At 42.8% G+C, this 21,389-nt stretch overlaps 1 protein-coding gene across 1 annotated transcript in view; it reads left to right on the forward strand.

The window, feature by feature from the left end:
• Nucleotides 1-21,389, forward strand: part of ATP9A (ATPase phospholipid transporting 9A) — a 555,816-nt gene that overhangs the window by 290,942 nt on the left and 243,485 nt on the right. The window contains exon 15 of the mRNA XM_085619138.1: nucleotides 12,586-12,747. Within this exon, the coding sequence (XP_085475264.1) occupies nucleotides 12,586-12,747 (162 nt within the window). The remainder of the gene's footprint in view (nucleotides 1-12,585; nucleotides 12,748-21,389) is intronic.

The raw sequence follows: 21,389 nt of genomic DNA on the forward strand, positions 1-21,389 counted from the left end.
CGTAGCTTCAAATTCTCACGCGCACCTCAAGGATTTACAGAAAGCCCCAGCATCTATAGCCAAGCACTGAAACGAGAACTCGACAGTATCCACATGCCAGTTAACACTGCCTTGCTTCAGTATGTCGATGATCTGCTGATCACCGCTAGAAGCGAACCCGAATGTGAGAAAGCATCACTGACAGTTTTACAATTTCTAGCCGAAAAGGGGCACAAGGTGTCCCCTTCTAAGCTGCAATTCTGTGTCCAGCGAGTTGTTTATCTTGGACACTCGCTGTCCAAGGAGGGAAGGCAGCTTACACCCGACCGCATTCAGTTAATAGCTAACATGCCAATACCCAAGACACAAAAGGAGGTGCGGGCTTTTATAGGCCTCACTTCATATTGTAGGCAGTGGATCCCTCAGTATGCATTTCTAGCAAAACCACTCATTCAGTTGACAACACAGGAGGCAGCCACATCGACTGTTCTCCCTTGGACTCGGGAACATACACAAGCTTTTGAAAGCTTAAAGAAAGCTCTATGCCAAGCACCTGTTTTAGCAACACCATGTTACAGAAAACAGTTTACACTCTTTGTTACAGAACGCGAAGGTACTGCCTTGTCAGTACTCACACAGGAACAAGCAGGAGCACACAAACCATGTGCTTATTTTTCTAGTACATTAGATCCCGTAGCTCAGGCTCTGCCTGCGTGTCTGAAATCAGTGGCAGCGACAGCTTTAGCAATCAGACAAAGCGATGCCATAGTGTTAGGACATCCATTGACAGTTCAAGTACCACATGCAGTAGAGGTTCTTGTGAATAGAACGCAAACACAACACTTGACTATAGCGCGACTTACAGGGTACGAGTTAACCTTGTTTCAGCCACATATAGAAATAAGACGCTGTAACACATTGAATCCTGCCACACTTTTACCTGTAAATGGAACAGACCCACTAGCTCATGACTGTATTGATGTTATTACAATCACGACGAAACCCAGACAAGACTTGACAGATGTCCCATTGTCAGACCCAGACCTGACGTTGTATGTAGATGGTTCATGTATGAGAAAAGGTACAGGAGAACTAGTGGCCGCTTACGCAGTCACAACAGACACTGAAATCATTTAAACAAATTGCATAAATACCTTGTCCGCTCAAGCAGCAGAGCTCGTCGCTCTGACACAAGCCTGTATTCAAGCCACAAATAAAAAAGTCAACATATACACTGATTCACGTTATGCATTCGGAGTTGTACATGACTTCGGCGTGCTGTGGCGAGAGAGAGGTTATTTAACTTCTCACGGTGCCCACATTCAGCACGGACCCCTCATTCATGCTTTATTAGATGCAATACATCTACCCACTGCAATATCAATTATGAAATGTAAAGCTCATACGAAAGTTACTGATATCATTTCTCAAGGTAATGATCTAGCCGACAGAACAGCTAAACAAACTGCTCAAACTCAAACATCCGACATGACAAAGACAATAGTCCTGACGCCAACACATTGTATGACGGTTAAAGATCCTACTCTTGACGTAATTGATATACAGACACATGCTACACCAGAAGAAATAAAGAAATGGACTGAATTAGGAGGGATCCAAACCGACCAAGGATGGATGATGAAGGAAAAGTCTGTGTGGTTCCTTCCTGATTCAATGGTCCAAGTTATAATTAACACTGTACATAGTCCAGCACATCTAGGAGAAAAAGCTATGCTAGATAGCATTCAACACATTTGGTTCAATAAACATTTACGAGCTGCAGCCAAACAAAAAGTTCGTACCTGTATGATCTGTTGCCAGTTCAACCCAGGAAAAAGCGTTCCCGTAGAACAGGGTGGATTTCATCCTCCTGATCATCCTTTTGAAGTCCTCCAGATGGATTATATCCAGATGGAACGATGTAGAGGATTCAAATATGTTCTCGTAGTTGTGTGTGCTCTTTCCCGTTGGACGGAGGCATACCCGGTTTCAGATTACACCGCCCCGACTACTGCCAAACAGTTGGTTCGAGAATTCTTCCCACGATACGGTTTACCACGTGTTGTTCACTCAGATAACGGCCAGCCGTTCTCATCCGAATTAATGAAACCCGTTTCGCTTTTGTTAGGCTATCAGTGGAAATTCCACTGTGTCCGACACCCCGAGGCAGCAGGTCTCGTAGAAAGACATAATCAGATCCTGAAAATAAGATTGTCCAAAATATGCAGAGAGAAAGGTGTCGACTGGGTAGTAGCATTACCAGTTGCACTCTTTTACATGAGAATGGTAGCACACTCTCGAACAGGGCTATCCCCGTATGAAGTGATCTTCGGCAGACCACCAAATATGTGGGGGACGCCTATACCACGCAAAATAACTGATATTGACTGTAATATGCTGACAGATTACTTGGCTTCCTTGATGTCTGCACTACAATCTTGTCGTTCACAGGTAGCTGCAGCTTTTCCTGACAACACTGAGGTGAAACCCCATGACGTAGTTCCGGGAGACTTGGTCCTCGTGAGGAACTTTGATCGAAAGACTCAGCTGGAACCTAGGTGGAAGTTGCCTCAGCTGGTGTTGCTCACCACAAGGACAGCCGTGAAGATCGAGGGCAGAAAAGGCTGGATTCATTCAAGTCATATCAAGAAATTTCATGGACTACCAGCAGATGTGAATACCACACCTCGTGTGTCTTCACCCATTGACTCAAAACTCCCTCTTGTTGAAAAAAGTAATTCTGAACATTATAAACTGAAACTCAGGCCCAATCAGTCGAGCAATTTGATTGTTTAAGTCCTCTCCAAGGTGAAGCGGTTGAATTGTCTCTGACATGTATCCCTTGGACCTGAATAGAGAAAACACCCGAAAAATGTTGAAACGACAGGCGTACTGTAAATCACTGCGTAGTCATTGCATAGTGACATTAATAATTTTGTTTTTCTTAAGTCTTTTAATAATTACTGCAAGTATATTGTTGCACATATATTATCCTATTTCTAGACATGTTTACAATGTTACTGCCGAACATTCTTTTAGTGAATTACCTCCGCTTGAGTTGTCTTATAGATTTGCGCTGCGCAATAACACGTTTATCAATATGTTACATCATTCCCATCAGGTTAGCAATGCTACAAATTGTTGGATATGTGGCCGACTCCCTCCCTATCAGAATTATAAAGGAATTCTACCTCTCTTTCCATACCCGTTCACACACAACGGCTCCTGTGGAGCATGGTTTAGTTTAATTAATTCTCTAGATTCGAATTCTGCAGTTTATCAAGATAACTGGGTATGGGGAAATTTGAATTTAGTTTTACTTAAGGTCTGCTATCCTAACAAGGAGGGATTTCCCCAGAGAACAGGAACTGATCTAGAAAATGAAGTGTATGGATTAGGTAATTTTACGCTTAATCTTATGATCCTAAATGTCGAATCCGAAGCTACTCCAATTTTGCCCGCTATGTCAATATTTCCAGTAAAAGGTGAATTATGTGTAAGAAAGAATGGTTCCATACATATGGGCCATAGTAGATGCACCACTGTAGTAGAATTTAGTGATCAAGGCAAGTCTACATTTAGAGCTTCCCGCCATTCCTATTTCATATGTGGTCAGACGGCATATGTACGTTTGCCTCTAGATTGGGATGGTACCTGCTACATTGGATTTCTTTTGCCGCCTGTTTTTCTAGCTCCTCCTGATTATCACAGAAATACTCATTTAGTATATAATAGAGTAAGGAGAGATCTCCCGATAGTCGATTACACTGAAACAGCATGGGAAAAATACACAGATTTCAATAAAGGTCTCTTTCCCTATATAGGTACCGTTACTAATAGTAAGCTGATACGTAGATTAACTAGAACCCTTGAAGCAGTAGTGAACAAAACTATTTCCGCCTTAGGCAATTTAACAGAAGAACAGTCTGCTATGCGGATTGTTGTGCTTCAAAATCGTCTTGTCCTTGACGTCATCCTGGCCGATAGGGGCGGAGCTTGTAGGGTCATCGGATCAAGCTGTTGCATTTTCATACCAGAAAATTCGCCATCTGTATATAAAGCCATAACTCGCCTTCATAAGATTGTAAGCCAGATACACCAGAATCCAGGCACCCGGACTTGGTCCGGTTGGTTTTGGAGTGTATTATCTACCTTTGGATGGAAGGTCCTATCTTTCCTAGGTATTGGCCTTCTCATACTATTCAGTTGCTGTCTATGTCTACAATGTGGACCAGCGATCTGTGGTCTGTGTGCCACATCGTGTATTCCACCGCCAGGATTTCATTCGTCCCAGAAGAAAAAAGAAGAACAAATGATGCTATATGAACAGATCAACGGATTGATGAAGATTGATATCTCTTGACGGGCAAGTAGGGGACAAGGAGGGAATGTGGAAATATGGATTTTTCTGATCAGTTATGTCCCCTATCTTGGACCCCAACGGTTTCATGTATGAATCATAAGTACATGTATGTTCCCTCCAGTTCCAGTTATGAAGACGCAAACACATGTGCGTCCACCGTCAACCTGTCCTCTTTCAGATCCGCCATGAATAGGCCGGATATTCCATCCCTAAGTATGAAAGGCCACCGGCTTTATATGGTTCACTTATGCCATTTTACAGTCCAGGCAAGTAGGCCCTGATTCTGTCATCAAACTCTTCTTGCCTTCTGCCTCTGAAAGCTCCAGTCTGAGCCTGCATCTGTGACCATGAACTTTGTCTCATTCTCTGCGCGGCTCACGAAGCCTGACATCAGCCTGCTGTCTGCCAAAAACTGTATTTCACCTTCGAAGTTATCTGCTCCGATCCCTGCCCAATGCATTCCTGTCTAGTAGTTTAAGTAAACATTCTGCCAGCTACCGAGCAAAGGCTCGGCTTCTCTGTCTTCATGCAAGTAATTCATAGCCCTGTTACTATGGAAGATTCCTGCCCTCGCATCTAGTGTAGACACTTAGACGCTTGTACACGCACTAACAGTCAGTATAGTCAGTATAGAATAAGATTCTACTCTAAGAGACCTCTCTTTTGGATAACATAGTTCTTTAAACATAGGATGTTAGATATGATTTGGGATTAGGTTGACTTGACCCTCCAGACTTCTGTCGCCACATGTAGAGCTAAATGTCAAGTCCCCTTCACCCCCTAGCTGCACGTCAATCACACGTCATGCTGCTGCGCGCGCATATCTGCCAAGTATTTCTGCTGACATTGCGAAATTCTTTCATGTAACCACCCTCTTATGACATCACATCTGATGACGTTCTTTAAATCACTCCCAGTTACGCCTATTTTTGCTACGTACGAATATATTATCACCACTATCAATTGTTACGCCTCTTGTATTTGCTTCACTGTAATGCCTATTGTATAAAAGTAATTGATTGTCAATAATGTATGTACTTCACTTCCTGAACCTTCGTGGTGATGGAACCTGGAGCAACCGATTATAATCGACCACTGGAATAAAGCTCATTCCGAACCTCTAATACCACGGATTCTGCCTCTTATTTACTGAGCTATTTTATTATGTTTCTGTATCAAATTAAGTCCCGGTAATTAAATTATTTACCACAATCCAATCTGGAGGGTACCTAAGTACATAACAGTTTAAGGAGAAAGCAGATAGACTGGGGTACTGATTAGCAGGATCCCAGTCAAACTAGTCAAAAACAGTATCACATTTAGCAAAAACCAGGGGGAACCATAAGAAGCAGATCCTACTTTCCTACATTGTGTTTATTCCTTTTCGGAGCATGGGTACATTACTTGTTTCCTTCCAATGCTCTTTTTTCAGTTACTACTTTTTTTTAAGCACTCCACAAGAGTGTATGGGCCTTATTCACAAAGGTAAACTTACACTTTAAGTAAGTTTACTATTTGTTTCCTATTCACAAACTACAAGTGTAGTTTTATGTGTAGTATGTTTGGGACTGGAGAACACACATCAAAAAGATAAGACTGTAAAAATACGACACGTAAAACTACACTTGTAGTTTATGAATAGCAACAAATTAGCAAACTTTAACCAAAAGTGTAAGTTTACATTTCTGAATAAGGCTCTATGTGTTATCCAGCCGTCTCCCTAATGTGTTTCTCTATTCTTCTCTGTGCTTCATGTTGCTCTCTCTCTTTTAGCCTGTGTGCTTCTCCCCTGCTGCTCCCATTGCTCTCTAACCAGTTTACTTCCACCCCCACACTCCACGTTGCTCTCTCTTCCTGTTAGTTTGATTCCCTCCCTTCATCCTCAGTGTTTCTCCTCCTCACCTGTGCCCCAATGCTGCTTCAGTCCTGTCCTGTTGCTTCTCCCCACCACTCATACTCAATTCTGCCCCTTGTGCTCTACGTTGCTGTCTCTCGCCCATGTTTCTCATTTTGCTCTGGACTCCCAGAGCAGCTCATGATACTTAGGTCTGGTTTTTCAGGGAGCAAATGACTTTTGCAACTTTTGAATCAAGTTCAACAAATCATGCAGCTTCCAAGTGGTACCAAGGGCCCAGTGCCCTACAGGCCTGGGTTGTCTCAGTGGAGGAGGTCAGGCCTTCAGCTTTCTTTCACTGACGTGCAAGGCTTCAATGCCTTTGGCGCGTAACACTATCTGTGCTCCTGCCCTCTCAGGGATGCTGCAGAGGAGAAAAGCGGTCACTCCTTCTTTTTGCTCCGCAAGTTTTAAATTTGAATCCAAGGATTCAGCAGTTTTACAACATCACCATTTTTCTGTCTCACAGTGATTGATTTGTAAAAAAGTAAGTGCAAGGGACCTTTTTGGGAGTCCACTGCAGCCTGTGCCACCAATTGCCCCAGATAGCTCTGTTAGTGACAGTATCAGCACACCTTCTAACCATCGCTCTTCTACAAGTGCGACAATTCAGACTATTTTAGATCACCCAAAGCTATAATAATGGCGTGAGGGAGTGATATTGACTGGTGTTGTGCTCATCTCGAAATAAGTCGGAGAGCGCCACCATGATATGGACTGTCACTAGAGCCAGTGCTGACAATTAAGTGCTGGTGCCAAGCATAGGAATCCACTAGCTCAAATTAACCACTGGGTCTCACCTACTAAACAGCTTTCCGCTGTCCATAGGCAAAAACCTATTGTAGAACACAGTGTTTTAAGTGAGATGATCTCTTAAAGGGTTACTTGGGTCTAAATAATTCAGGCTGTGACTGAAAACATGTGAACTACAATCCTGTACTTTCCAATAATGCTGCCTGACCAGCATTTAGATGCCTCTTTGTGAATTTTCTGTTACAACAGCAAGCATGCCAATAACTAACCAGACCTATTAGCTTTGTGAGTGCGTGCCAGCAGTTTCACATAAACTAATACCAACAAAAAAAGACTATTGTAAATAATTAGAATTGGAACTTGAAATGATACATATGTGACTATCACTGTGCTCACTGGAGAGAGGCCAAACGTTGGATGGGTGTGTATTCTGAGCACTGTTATGGCCCACTGCCTTCAGCTTCAGCTCTAGAGCTCTCAATCATGCTTCATTATCAACACCCATTCACAACCAGAACTCAACCAGCACCTAAATGCAGCACAGCTTACATCTAATATTCAAACATTAGAAAACCCAATAGTTTAGCCTTCTAGAGCCAAGACCTCTTGACTTTTCCAATACTTAGTAAAGTAAATAATATAAAATTGCACCAAGGCACAGTGCTTATACGGGTGAACAAATCCAAAGTATTTTACTTATGTAAAACATGCAATGTCTATATAGTAATATTAATAAAGCCAATGTCAATAGGTCTCAAAGGTGAGACCTATTAGCTTTTCCAATGCTTGTTTGAAGCAGCACTTTACATGCAGGCAGGCTCACTTTCAGCCTTCTATAGAGGGGGTTTTGGAGGTCTGGACTATTCCTTTTGTCAAATGCAGTGCTTACTACAGTCATAAACTGTCATAGACAAAGTGAAATCCCAGAAAGCATTATTCCGATTGCAGTTTTGGATAAAACGGTTCAGAGTTGGTACTCAGGTTGTTAAAAATTATATCAAATTTGCTTTGTTGCTTTTGGGCTAAAACAGCGCTAGGAATATCCAGTTGTGGTCTCCAAATCTACAAAACTGGAGCAATTCAGGCAAGTCATGACTTCTTTTTTTTTTTCTTTATACACAACACAGGAAGAAGGGGGTCCAAGGGAAAAAATGTAAGACCTGCGAGGGATGGTTCCCCAACCAATTAACAAAGCACACAAAGAAACCCTCGGGTCTAAAGTAGCAAACAAAGACAGAATCCACAAATCCAGAGATTTACTCTTTATCCCTTTGAGGGAGTCTCTTTAATAGGACGAAATCCCTCACCCACCATAGGTGGCATGCTTCATCATTCGGATTCTCCTTGTGATGGGAAAACCTAGTTCCTCCACGGGGTACAACCCCCTTTTTGAGAGGTAGGAGCTCCGGGATGTTTTATTCCTTATTTCAGGATATACTAAATCCTGTAATGAGAAGAGATATAAAAGGTTGGGTAGAGGGTGCAGCGCAAAATGATACAAACTGTGAGAAGAGCAGTGATTAAAACTAGCTGTGTGTATGTCAGTGGCATAGCTAGAACTTTGGCGGCTCATGGCAGCCCCTGCGTTTGCAGCCCTGTGACGGTAGGGGCGGGGGGAGCGCAAGTGGGGGGGTGTTGCTGGCGATCCCTGCATTTGCCACGACGGTCGCAGGTAAGAGTGCGGACTACCCTCCCCCACGCCCCCATTGTTACGCCACTGTTGTGTGTGTTGGGGGGCGAAGTGAAGAAACTGCAGGGAAGTACATACAGGAGAGAGTGAAAAGGTGGTACTGAAGAGGAAAGAGATGAAGTGTGAGATGTGCAGATAGAGGGTTTCAGAAATATGTTGAGAGAAAAAGGGCATAATAACAGAGACAGCAGAGGAAAGTGGTGGAAAAAGAAGGGAGTGACTGAGACACTCAAAAGTCCTCTACCCATTCCCATTTTCACATTCTCATATTTTCAGGATTGAAACATTTTCAAATCTAATTATTTGCAACAAAATGATTGTTGTCGCTTATTTATCTGATACTGCTAATAAGCATTGACAAAGCCAATAGGTTAGGTAAGTTTCAGGTGTGCATCTGTTATTTTGTGATATGTCTGTATGCACTGACAGAGGCGCACAAAATACTGGTCAGAAGGCACACTGTGGGAAGCAGAGGATTTTAGTTTGCATGTTTTAAGCCACACTCTTATTTATATAATCCATGCCTCCTGGAAAGATTACTCTTCTTAGGCCACGCCCTGTTTATAGACCACCCACTTTTTTATCCCACATAAACCCTGAGTTCAGTCATTCTTATTTTAGTTGTCCAAGAGGAAGGAAGTTGACCTGCCACCATTGAAATTTAACTTACCATGACTGACACAAATGACAGGGCTTTGAAAGACTCCATGTATATGTACATACATGCTTGGCTGTACACTTGTAGATGCACAACAATTTACGTAAGAAAGTAATGAGTTTGTTTTTATATTCATACTCTTTGCTCACCTTCAAATTGTGAGATGCTTGAAAAATGCAAGATTGGAATCGTCACTGTGAAATTTTTAGGAGTCATTTCTACAGTTCCAAGTATACAAATCTCACTGCCGTTCTCCAGATAATCGGTTCTTAGACCGGAAGCGTAGATTTCAATACAAGCCGACATCTGCCAAAGAGTTCAACAACCACTCAGGAAACCGCCTTTCAATCAGCTGGATTATCCTATTGAGGGAGCAAGGAAAGCCATTCTCATCAAGACACATGACTTGGGGGGGAGAGTGGAAGCCTCTTATCACCAATGGACGTACCACCCTCAAAACCAGCGAGTGTTAAAAATAATGAAAGTAGGTCATACTCCACTGATTCCCATCCCATCACCTGTAAAATAGAAAGTAATAACATTGCTACTGTTACTGTGAAATACAACAGAATCTTCAATTGAGGATGATAGAACCAGTTCCAAAAACAAACAATGGCTGTAGATTATCTATTGTTTCCAAGAGCAGTGGAGACATCAGACCAACTGTCTGTCAGGATTGTAGGGAATGGAAATGACATGTACTGCTAGTAGGTCTCGCCATTAAAACAAAAAAAAGCTGTGATTCAGTGAGTTTTCAATTTTTAGTTTTTGATGTTCTTTTCAGAAATATTGTTACATTTTAGATAGACTCTGAACGCTGAAAACTGTTGACACGTGTTTCGCCCTGTCTCTTCCACCATGGAGTGTTCTCGAGCCATGGCATTTCCATTGTTATGTGCAAGTTTTTTTTTTTTTTATAACTATTTTTATTAAACAGTCATCGACATAAAGCAACTAATATAAGGTGATTATCGTTGTTGTAGGCATAACTGAAAAAAGCAGAATAGCATTTACGGCATACACAGTTAGGAAAAATCAAGGGGTGCGCAAACCATCCAGTTCAATGTGAAGTGGGGGCTGACATATGTCCCCTCGATACGAGCTCCACGCACTCCATATTCGGGACCATTTCTTGGGGCAGCCTCGAGCCACATATACTGTCTTTTCCCGGTACATGCACCAGTCGAGATGTGCTTCCCAGGTAACTATCGTGGGTGGTGCAGCAGCTCCCCAGGCCTGAGCAACATCCCTCTTCGCTATCATAAGCCCCAGAGTAATCCATTGTGTTTGATATGTGCAAGTTCTTGGACAGTTTAGCCCATGTCTTTCCTCTTTGTGTTAGGGTCCTTTTTGTGGTAACAGTCACTGCTTTAATCCATCTCCTCTGGTATGAGTCCTCATGTTGATATCAGTGCTTCCACCCCAGTGTACAAGATGGCAGACAGACTAGTATGGCGACCGGTAATGTCATGTTTTGAGATTAGTGGCAATATTTGGACATATCTAGTTCAGTCAATACAGAATTTTTCAATTTTACATTGATCCCTTTTGTGCGACACGTGTGTCCACCTAGAGGGTGCCTGTTATGTCTGTCTCTTTCCTTATAGAGGGGGAGCTATTACTAGGCCTTTAAGTCACCTAGTCCCAACTTTATGGGAAAATCGAGTTTCCTGTTGCTCATACACTCTAGGTCTAGAACAAGAATATATTTCTGGTGAACGAAAGCAGCGGTTTGCTTAAAATGTTACTTATTTACTGGAAACATATGCTCCCGGGTTGTGTAGCTATCGATCTCCTGTGGACTTGCCGGCACTCTTAACGCAGGCTGTATTTATAGCTTGCATTAGCACAAAAGTATATTTTGTGAGCAATGACAACTGTAAGTATAATCCTGTTTAGCACAGCGGGCAGCCGTCTCCCGCGCAAATAAATCAGAAACGGCGCAGGGGCGCCCTGCTGAAACTGGCGGAAGCCTGTTTTCCTGCTCATCATAGCCCGTTTAAGACACTTGCTTCAGCTCCTGGGAATGTTAACAGAAACCCAAACATTGTACTGCAAATGTAAGGTATCTGATTCCAAGAAGACTATTTAGCCGAATAAAACCTCCTGGGGAGAGGATGGAGCCTTACGGCTAGAGCAGGGCAACTGGGTTTGAGTCTCGGCAACGATGCTAAGCATCCTGTGATACTGGGCAATAAATTCACTTAATCTCCCTGTGCCCAACAAAAAATGAATGTGTCCTTCTGTAACGAAACTGGCGCTCATGTAAAGCGCTCTGATACTTGATATATCCGGGTCTAGTTCTCGCTATATAACATTTCAAACAAATAAAACGAATTCTCTCAGATTCATGTTTTACCATTGTTCAATCTATGCTGTTTATATTAACAGCCAGGCACGCGGATCCGTACTGCATACTGGGTCTTGACTGCTTGGACTAGTTATATATATATATATATGTGTATATATATGTATATATATGTATATATATATATTTCACTGTACCAGCTATATTTAGATTGCCTGCATTATCATAAAATATCTCTGAAAAGTATTTTGTGGTTGGACCAAACAGCTGTGTATGACCATTTTTTTCAAGCCTTCTTAGCCAAAATGAATTAAAAAGGTGTCAGTCTCACTTTTATCTGTTTCCCGTAAGAAACGGAATGTGTTTATATTCACTTTTATATTTCATTTAACTGTATCACCTTTTGACCCCTTTAAAGCGCTCTGACGCCCGCGGTGGCTGTTTCGCGCTCCACTAAAGCACAAGTAAGCAAACGAATTCGCGACTTCAAGACCGACAACATATACATGATATTTTTTTATTTGGCAAAGTATGCAAAATGTTCCTCCAGGTGAAATGTCGACTCGTTTTATCCCTGGAGAATAGTCGCAGAGTAACTGTACTGAAGTCTATTTTACCATCATCCTGAGGTTGAAAAATGCAGTGAAAAGCGCCTTTCAGGGTTTAAGGGGTTAACCTCTGTGAGCGCCAGAGGATGTAGAATCAAATGCTTTTAGCGCTGGAGACTGGCCTCAGGAAACAGCAGCACTAAAGGCCCATTTGTTCACATTACACGGCTAAAGTAGAATGCTGACAATTTTCACAATAACAAGAATGGCTGAATAACTTTTTTTCCCCTCTAGCTTACCAACTGTGTTTCTCTTGCCAGAGTTCATTTGCGTGACCTCTGAACCCGAAACCCCAGCAGCCTGTCTGACCTGTCACCTTCTCTTGTATTTAGGTGGCCCTGGTACAGTGGACCGAAAGTGTTGGACTGACGCTGGTGGGCAGAGATCAATCCTCCATGCAGCTACGGACACCTAGTGGCCAAGTGTTGAACTTCACTATCCTGCAGATATTTCCTTTCACCTATGAAAGTAAACGCATGGGCATCATTGTGAGGGTAAGTCAGCGAATATACTTTAAAATACTTAATAATGAGTGACGTCCCTTATCATTTTGAACAGGTGCGGCACCGAGGCTGAGATGAGCTCACATGCAAACCTGAGTATTGGTTTCATGATGGTTTTGCGATAACTTGCTAAAATCCTCTTCATTCTTGCCTTCAGCTATTTTATCTCTCTCGCATTTGCCTGAATACCTTAACAGAACAAACTGTGATATGTTTCTGAATGTAGAGAGCTTACTGTGACAACCATGTGATAAAGCCAGGCTTATTGGCTGCGCAAGCACCCCTGCCCCGCAGTCACTGTGGCGATCTTTGACCATATACGCCCCGTTAATTACTTATCACACCTCTGTGTACCTTTTCTTAGATAGTGTTTGATAACCAAGCCTAAACATAAGTGTCTTTTGTTGGATGTTCAAGAAAATAATAATCAACAATCAAATCAGATGCTCTTTCACCTAGGCCGGCCAATCAGTCAGGTGCACTTTACTTGTTCTCCACTGGGTGGAGAACATACCCAGGCTCCCAGTCCCCGTCTGAGCTCCGAACCATGGCGCTCAGACAAATCACAGCGTTGCATTGGCATAGGGGAGCCTGGGTGCTTCCTGTTTCCGGCCCAACTGGTGAGACGGTGGAGAAGAGACGCTACAATAAGGTACGTTTGTTTTTTACACCCCATCCTTACCTCCCCCAATCTGTGCCAGCCGCCACTGGTGAATATGAGTATATGAAAGAAATGCAATGGGGGAACATAAAGAAGAAAAAATATGATACTTACATTATCCCCAGAACGATACTAGACACCATTGTTTGTATTACTATTAATACATATCTCAACATGCATTGATAAACCTAAAGCTAGGCAAACACTCACCATCTTTTTGAGTAAGCAGCTCGACACAAAATTAAAAAGTAAAGGAACTCCATACCTAACGCTTCTGGGCATCCCATCCGGCACGCTGAAGGCCATGACTTCGTCAGACTGGTATTTAATTCTCCACTTATTGGGAGCGGCGAGACAGTCCATTGCCTCCTGCTGGAAGCAAACCCACCCTCCTCCTATTTCTGTGTGGTTTCTCCGGCTGTGGGATACCCTGTCCCTGGAATTGCTTACGGCCCGCCTCACTCACACTGACACACGCTTTGACCACATCTGGCATCCACTTGTACACCATCTCACTAAAACTGAACATTCCTGCCTGATGCCTCCTAGACTACGGGACCTACAATTGTTGAAAGACTCCCTAGAGCCCTTATCTCGTGGTCTGAGTCCGGCCTCCCCGGAGTATCCTTCTTGGACTGTCAGATGGGCCCTCCTGACCTGGCGATTATTGACCTCCACTCTGGGCCCTGGCCTTTCCCCCTCCTCCCTATCTCCTTGGCGCATCCTCTCTTGTTTCTTTTTCTCTTCCCTTACCCTCTGGGGGACGCCTTCTTAGTTGTTTTCTTCTTTTTCTCTCCGTCCTTACTTCCTTCAGGTTTTTTTTCTGTCTCTTTATTGTTGCAGGATGTTTTTTATTATATTCATAGCAGAGTACACTGATATTGTCGCAGTACGAATTGTATCTTCCATGTGGGCGGAGGACTTCAGTGTGTCTGGACTTTGCTAGTATTGACCAACTGTCTGACTCACTGGCTGTGTTGCTTTGTTAGCCCTCTATTGGGCAATGGACCTTTAGCTGTGCCTCTGCCTTTCAGTCCCTTTCATAGCTCTCCCCTTGGGCGTGACAAGAGCTTTCCTCTTGATGTTATCACTTGTATTCTGAGACGTCACTGTGCCCTCGCTACATTTGTGTTTTGTAGTCTATTGAGACGGTCCTATCCCTCTGCAGAGACTCAAAGCTGATTGTTTATTCCGTACTCCAACTTTTGTTACCCTCCCGCCCGCCTTCTATTTTCTGCGACATGTATACCTTTCTATTTGTTTGAATTCAATAAACATATATTAAACAAAAAAAGGAAAAAGGAGCAAACCATTAAATGCAGTTGCTGTTCTTGAATTACTGGAGATTGTGTCTGCTTCTAAGGAGCGTAGTTCCCATCCATCAATAAAAAGTTATTATTAGCATCATAACCTGTGGAAGAAGGTATATTTTAGCAGTTGCAAACCAGATTTAGCGCCAGGGTGGTGCGATATACCGATCTCGAAAATAACAACAGGCTCAGAGCCATCTGCAGTTCCAATTAATTTGAGAAATTATTATTTCGTGTGAGTCTGATGCCACTTAATTGTCAATGTCTGTATGAGATTTATTTTCATACTGCACAACATCTTACATTAATTTCACTACAATTAATTTAGATTCTTGGGGTGATTCTCAATAATTTGATGCTGTGGAAGTATTAGTTGTCAATATTTTGGCATCGGCGTGATCTGTTATTTCTGTCCTTGTACTATCTATCCCCTGAGTGCCACGAGAAATGGGAAGAATGGATATCAGTAAAATGCTACCATTCTGGCTGTTTAAGCTTCTCAGTTTGAGCTTATCCCACAAACTACTTTCACCCCTACCAGACTTGGGATGTTGGGGATTCAAGTCCTGCTATTCTGTTTAGCTTTGTGCTTCTGAGTTTCAGATGAAGCCTCTCTTAAGCGGAGATCCAAGGCATATTTTGAGTTGAGGATTCACAGGTCAAGAACCTAAGGTAACCCGTCTCACAGAGGTATAAATTCTTGAAATAGGTTTTGGAAGTTCGCATTCACAACCCTAAACAGGAACTGCAACCAAGCTCTGGCACACATCCAAAACTACTTCCTCTCCTTGAATGTTACTAAGGACAACCAGAGACAAATTACAAAATTACCAATCAATTTCATCCCTAAATAAATTGCCAATGCTTCCTCGTGGTCATTCTGTATTTGTTTTAATACTTCTAGTAGCATCATGAAGTATGTTCTAGGTGTAGTAGTATAAATACTCATGAATATTGGTCCCTATATGGTGCACTATTCTTGAAATGGTACCATGCCAAGTGGAATACATATAGTCATAATTCAATGCTTTCCCTGGGTTGTAGTATGAGGATATACAGCTTCCAGCTGGTTTGTTTTACCAGTAATCCAAAATGGAATGTCATCTCACTTTATGGGCACTTGATTACATTTGTAAGCCATGGACTTCACTACCTGAAGGGTATGATGCACTTGTGTAGGAAGATGGCGTATTATGTGATGATGCTGGTTAGTCTTCACCATGCAATACTCTCGAAATACCCAAAAGATGGTCTAGGGATGTAGATCACATTTTCTACCCAGAACTCTCTATTCTACCACTATTAAAAATGGCAAAAGTCTTCCTTAGCTGTGCATACCAGGTAGCCCACCCTAGAGGTGTGGCTAGCTTTCTAGGGGTGTACACCTCCAGAATACCTAATTTTTCTGCCTACCTGGGTGAAAATGTGCCTGGGGGAAGAGGGAGGGCTGTTTCCTCCTTTGGGATGCGGCCTTGTTGCATAGCACAGGCTGGACAACCTTTGAAGCTCACCGCCTTGATGTGCCACTTCACTAGCCATCCCTTCAGGGATGAAGGTGTGACCTTTCTCCCGTCCAGGGCATTGTTTGTGACTCCTGGGAGACTTCAAACCTCCTGGCTGGGGCTCAGGTTTCTGCCTTGGCGACAGCATCTGCGGGATAGCAGCCAGAGCACAGGAAAGTCTGAGGCAACCTGGTGGGGAACCTCTAAGGTAGCCACCTGAGTGCATGCTACATCTTCCTCAACACAAGATTCGTGCCAGGGGTGATGAGGCATGTTGTTAGGTACCAAACATGACATATTAAGGTGTTGCCATAATGAAACTGCCCACCTTGGGTTTGCCTGGGTGCTAGCCCATGTTATCCTATGGACCGTCTATCACTTATAATGGTAAAGACCACTATAGGGTCATCTAAGCTTGCTCTTACATGTCCATACCTTTAATATAATGCACTCTGCCTTCTCGGCTCAGGAGGCCTTCCTTAGGGGTGCCTGGCATATATTAAAAATAGTGCATTAACTTTGCCACACATGGTGAGATCAAAGTTGAGTTTGAGCAGTTTGCATTGCTCCTGCAGTCTGCAATGGCAGGCCTGTTGTGAGTAGTTTTATTGGGTCACTCACTGTGGCACAAACAGTTTCAAGACTTGGTGACCCCTTTAACACCTATGCCCTCGGTACCACTGGTACCATATTCTAGAAATGTATAAGGGGCTTAAAGTCCTTGCCAATTGGGTTTATAATTTCACACACATCAGTTTAGGGATAGAGCACTGGCACTGGGGCCTGGTTAGCAGTGTTCAATGCACTGTCGGATTCGAAAACCAGCATCTAGTAGTCCAAATGAATTCAAAAAGTGGGGGAACATCAGCAAAAAGGCCTGTTTTCTTACACCTGGCACCATTGCCCCAGTCAACTGCTGAACAAACTATCTAAGTCATCTATATTCATAGCTACAGACTGTTTCTATATGTGTCTTAAGTTTGGTGCATCAGTTTGCAAAAAATAGCACCAGAGAAATGCATTTATGCAACATGGTCGAATGACAGAAATCCAGTCTTTATTTTTTTGTTGTTGGGGGAATGGGGGTTGTCAGTGCTACATTGCCTGCAGTCAAGCAAAGAAGGTTGTGTAGTACATTGTAGATAAGTGTGGCAAGATTTTGGCATTTTGCACATTCTTCTGATATGCTGGTGGTCACCAATTGGCTAACCGGTCTACGAGTCATTGGATAACGTGCACAACAAAAGGCAAAAAATCCACACCTCTAATCACTTTTGTGCCCAGTGTTTTAAGGTTTTCCACTTAATTTCCTCATCAGAGCCAGTGTACTTTAGCCTAATTTACCATGCTTTATATCACTCTTATTTCAGTCTAGCTCTTGCTACTTGCTAAAGACTCAGTCAGTTGGATTGCAAAATATACATATGCAATTTGCACTAAATTAGTTTGTTAAATTGGGAACATATACTGTGTGTGCTTTTCTGATAGAGACTTTCCACTGCAGATTCCTCTCCTTAGACTATTCCCTAGGCATCAGACTGGACCTGGAAAATCTTGAGCAGGACCTCTGCCCACCGGTAGGTTGTGTTGGTTGGCTCCATCACAGTGCCCATATATGCCCTTCCCTGGTGCGCTGACATCAGTTCCTTTCTGTCTGATTCAGCAGCGTGGATCCAGAGAGCAAGGCAGATAATTATTTGACCATTTCTTTTACTTTTTGTTAAACCTTTTTTGAGCAAATTGCTGCCAGTATACTAGTGATATGTCCCCTAACGAACCTACAGGTTTTAAACCTTGTGGGTAATATCCCAGACAGAGGTCTGTGACTGATCTCCACTTGGTGTGACTCAGGTGCCTGGGGTCCAGCCACTGTCGGAGACGCTGCTCTTTGTGTTGTATTTAGCCCAGCAAGGCCTTGCCCTGGGCACTGTTAATGGTTACCATTCAGCTACATCAGCTTTTCCGCTGTTGCAAGATCAACCTTCCCTGTTCAACTCACCAGTTGTTACTCTCTTCCTGAAGGGTTTGCAACATTTGTTCCCTCCTACCCCTTTTGTTATGCCCCAATGGGATCTCAATTTAGTTTGGACATACCTCGTGTTTTCCCTGTGAGTCCTTGCACAGATGCTCCCTGGGCTTCTGGCAATCAAGACAGTCTACCTAGTGACTATTACATTGTCCTGAAGGGTAGGCGAGCTTCAAACTCCGTCAATTCAACGTCCATACTTCAGCCTTTACTCTGACAAACTGGTTCTTCAAATATGTGCCACTCTGTTTCATGTCAGCCAGAACATCATGCTTCCTACATTTTTGCTCCACCTTTTCCTTCTTAGGAGGAGGAGAGACTCCACCGCTTGGGCCAAAGGAGAGCTCTCTCTTTCTACATCGATCATACCTAAGAACATTGTGTGGATGATCAGCTCTTCTTTGGGTTTATTGTAGCGAAAAATGGCCAGGCGGTGCAGAAATGGACCATCTCTCAAATTGTGCTCTGAATCAAGATCAGCTGTATATTTGTTAAAAAAACAGCCTCCTGAGGGCTCACAAGTACATTCCACCATGGACAAGGCCGCTACAACTATGGTATTCTGCAGGGTGCATCTACCAAGCTACCAGGTGGTCGTCACACCACCCGTTTACATAGCACTACTGCTTGACAATCAAGTCAGTCATTTCATCCACTCTCTCCTGCAGGATATTTTGGTTACAGCTTGTTTGCAGAACCCTCCCCAGGGAGGTATTGCGTTGGTATTTCTTCTAAGGTGAGGAATTTGTAGTTAGAAGTCTTTATCAGAACAAGTTACGTACCTTCAGTAACACTTTATCTGATAGCGACTCTGTCCTACTCTGTTGTTTTGCACTAATCTCAGATTCTAAATGTCTTTACTTGCACATGAAAGCGTATACTTAACGAACACAATTACTTTGTTTGCACAAGCTAAATAATATTTGTAATTAACTGATGGTTCATTAGTCGTAATGATGTTATGGTCCCTTTTAATAAGCTTAAAATGTAAGAAAAAAAAGAAAGCCCTGCACACAAAGGATGTTGCCATATTCTGTCAATGAATGCAGTGGTACCTTTATATAAATGGTTTAAACTCTTAATTAATGAAAACCTTAGGACAGTCTTAACACCTCACAATGGCAATTTCATTGCTAAGAACACCTTTGTATTTTACCTTCCCCACTCCTATGTGTATGTGTTATTATGTGTGTTTGTTTGTTTTTGGAGTGAGCTTTCCCTTACATAGTGGTGAGGAAGGGCTTGTGATATGCCAGCCAGTCCTCTGTGGTTGTGGTATATAGCATAGGTTGACATATAGCATCTTGGCGAAATAGGAGCCACTCGAAAACTCTGTGTATGCTAATTATTTATCTTGATGTAACATGACACATTTCTTTCATTAATTATAGTTTCTGTGGGCAGAGTCAGGGTTCTTACTGCACAACAAACTGTGAATGTTAAGACTGGATGTTCTAATGGGTTTAAATAACTGTACAATGTAGTATTTCTTTTAATCTTTTCGACATTTACCACATATTCTAAGCCTAATTCTCTCTAAAAAACAACAAGGTCATGAAAGGAAATGTTTGAATTACTCTCGGCCACTAGCGATCGGTCTGGGCCTCGTTTCAGCCCATTGGGCCATTCTAGACAGGACCCACCTTATGCAAATCAGTTTTTGTCCTGCTCCCTTAGGAACTTTCGAGCCCGAATTGCCAGGCCAGGTCTCCCTCAGATGGGAATACAACCAACCCCACGCTAGTTTCAAACTAATTAGGTCTCATCAGTAGGTATAGCTTGAGTCCTAGGTCACTGTGAGCATGAGACCCATGTCTGGGCGTGCCTGTTCCATTTAGAGCATCAACTGCAAATACAGCAAGGTGATAGAAAGAATGCTTGAACTAATCTCAGTCACTGGCAATATTTCTTGTTTGTATTCCAAAACAGTATTTTTTATGCAACTTATGCCCAGGGCGAAAACAAGTCTTAGGATGCTTGAATTTGGGTTCAGGTAGTTGCTGGCTTCTGGCTGGACTGTTCCCATTGGTGCAAAATTAAGACTAATTTGCATATGGCTGGGTCCAAACTTAGGTGGCATGTGTGCAAAATAAGGATGAACCTGGACTGCGTTACGAGTCATTACCAATGGCTGAGATTAAAGCATTCCATCCTTTACTTTTTGTGTACTGCAATGTGACGCCCTAAGTGGACTGGTATGCCCAGATGTGGGACCCCTCCACTCTGTGCCACTGAACCAAGGTATACTTGGCTGATGAGCCCTAATAAGGGCAAAACCAGTCTTGGTTTGGTAGCGTTCTGGTTCAGGGAGGACCTGGCCCGGCTGTTCCGTCTGGACTGTTGCCTTTGAAACAGGGTTGAGACTGATTAACATTTGAGTCCATCTGAGATGGCATGATGGGCAAAAACAATGGAATGGGATGTGGCCCCAAGGAATTTCCAGTGGCTGAAATTAATTGAAGCATCCCATCCATCACTTTTTTGTGTGCTTCAGTGTGATTCTTTCATTTACAGCAACATGTCTGTGAACAGTAACTTTATGTAAACAATCTTGTATTGTTTCCCAATACCCAATGCAATCTACTGATTAGACTCTGTTGGCCCTGTTTGATGCTGAGTTACAACTTAAAACATTTTCAGACTTTTTCATCTCTATTCACTGCTTTTTTAAATAATCTGTGGTACTGGCAAGTGTGCTCTCAGTAATCTTCAGGACTCATTAAGTTGTATTACTTTGTTTAGTAACTGTTCGTCAGTGGAACATGGTGCTAAATGAACAGATACAAAATTCTGGGTCTGGATATTTTATGTGCTCTAACCTCTCTTTCATTGTTTCTGATTCTGAACAAACCAGTTTGTGATCCAGTGACTCAAAATGTTCCCTGATTAGAGCCAGTACTTTGACCACTCAAAGCTGGGGTCCAACCCCATCTTCAAACTGCAATTCCCTTGACACAAACAGCTATGATGATGGCTTAAATAATTATGGAGGCCAGGGCCCATATTATATACTGTATTATATACATATAAGTGGATGTGCCGAATGCAGAACGGGGCAGTGGACCCTGTTACAGTGAATACTCTGTTCTCAGTTAAAGCCTGAATTTGACTTGGCCTGCATTTCAAGGTGATGG

The sequence above is a fragment of the Triturus cristatus genome, chromosome 7, assembly GCF_964204655.1.
Source record: "Triturus cristatus chromosome 7, aTriCri1.1, whole genome shotgun sequence".
In the NCBI taxonomy this organism is placed as follows: domain Eukaryota; kingdom Metazoa; phylum Chordata; class Amphibia; order Caudata; family Salamandridae; genus Triturus; species Triturus cristatus.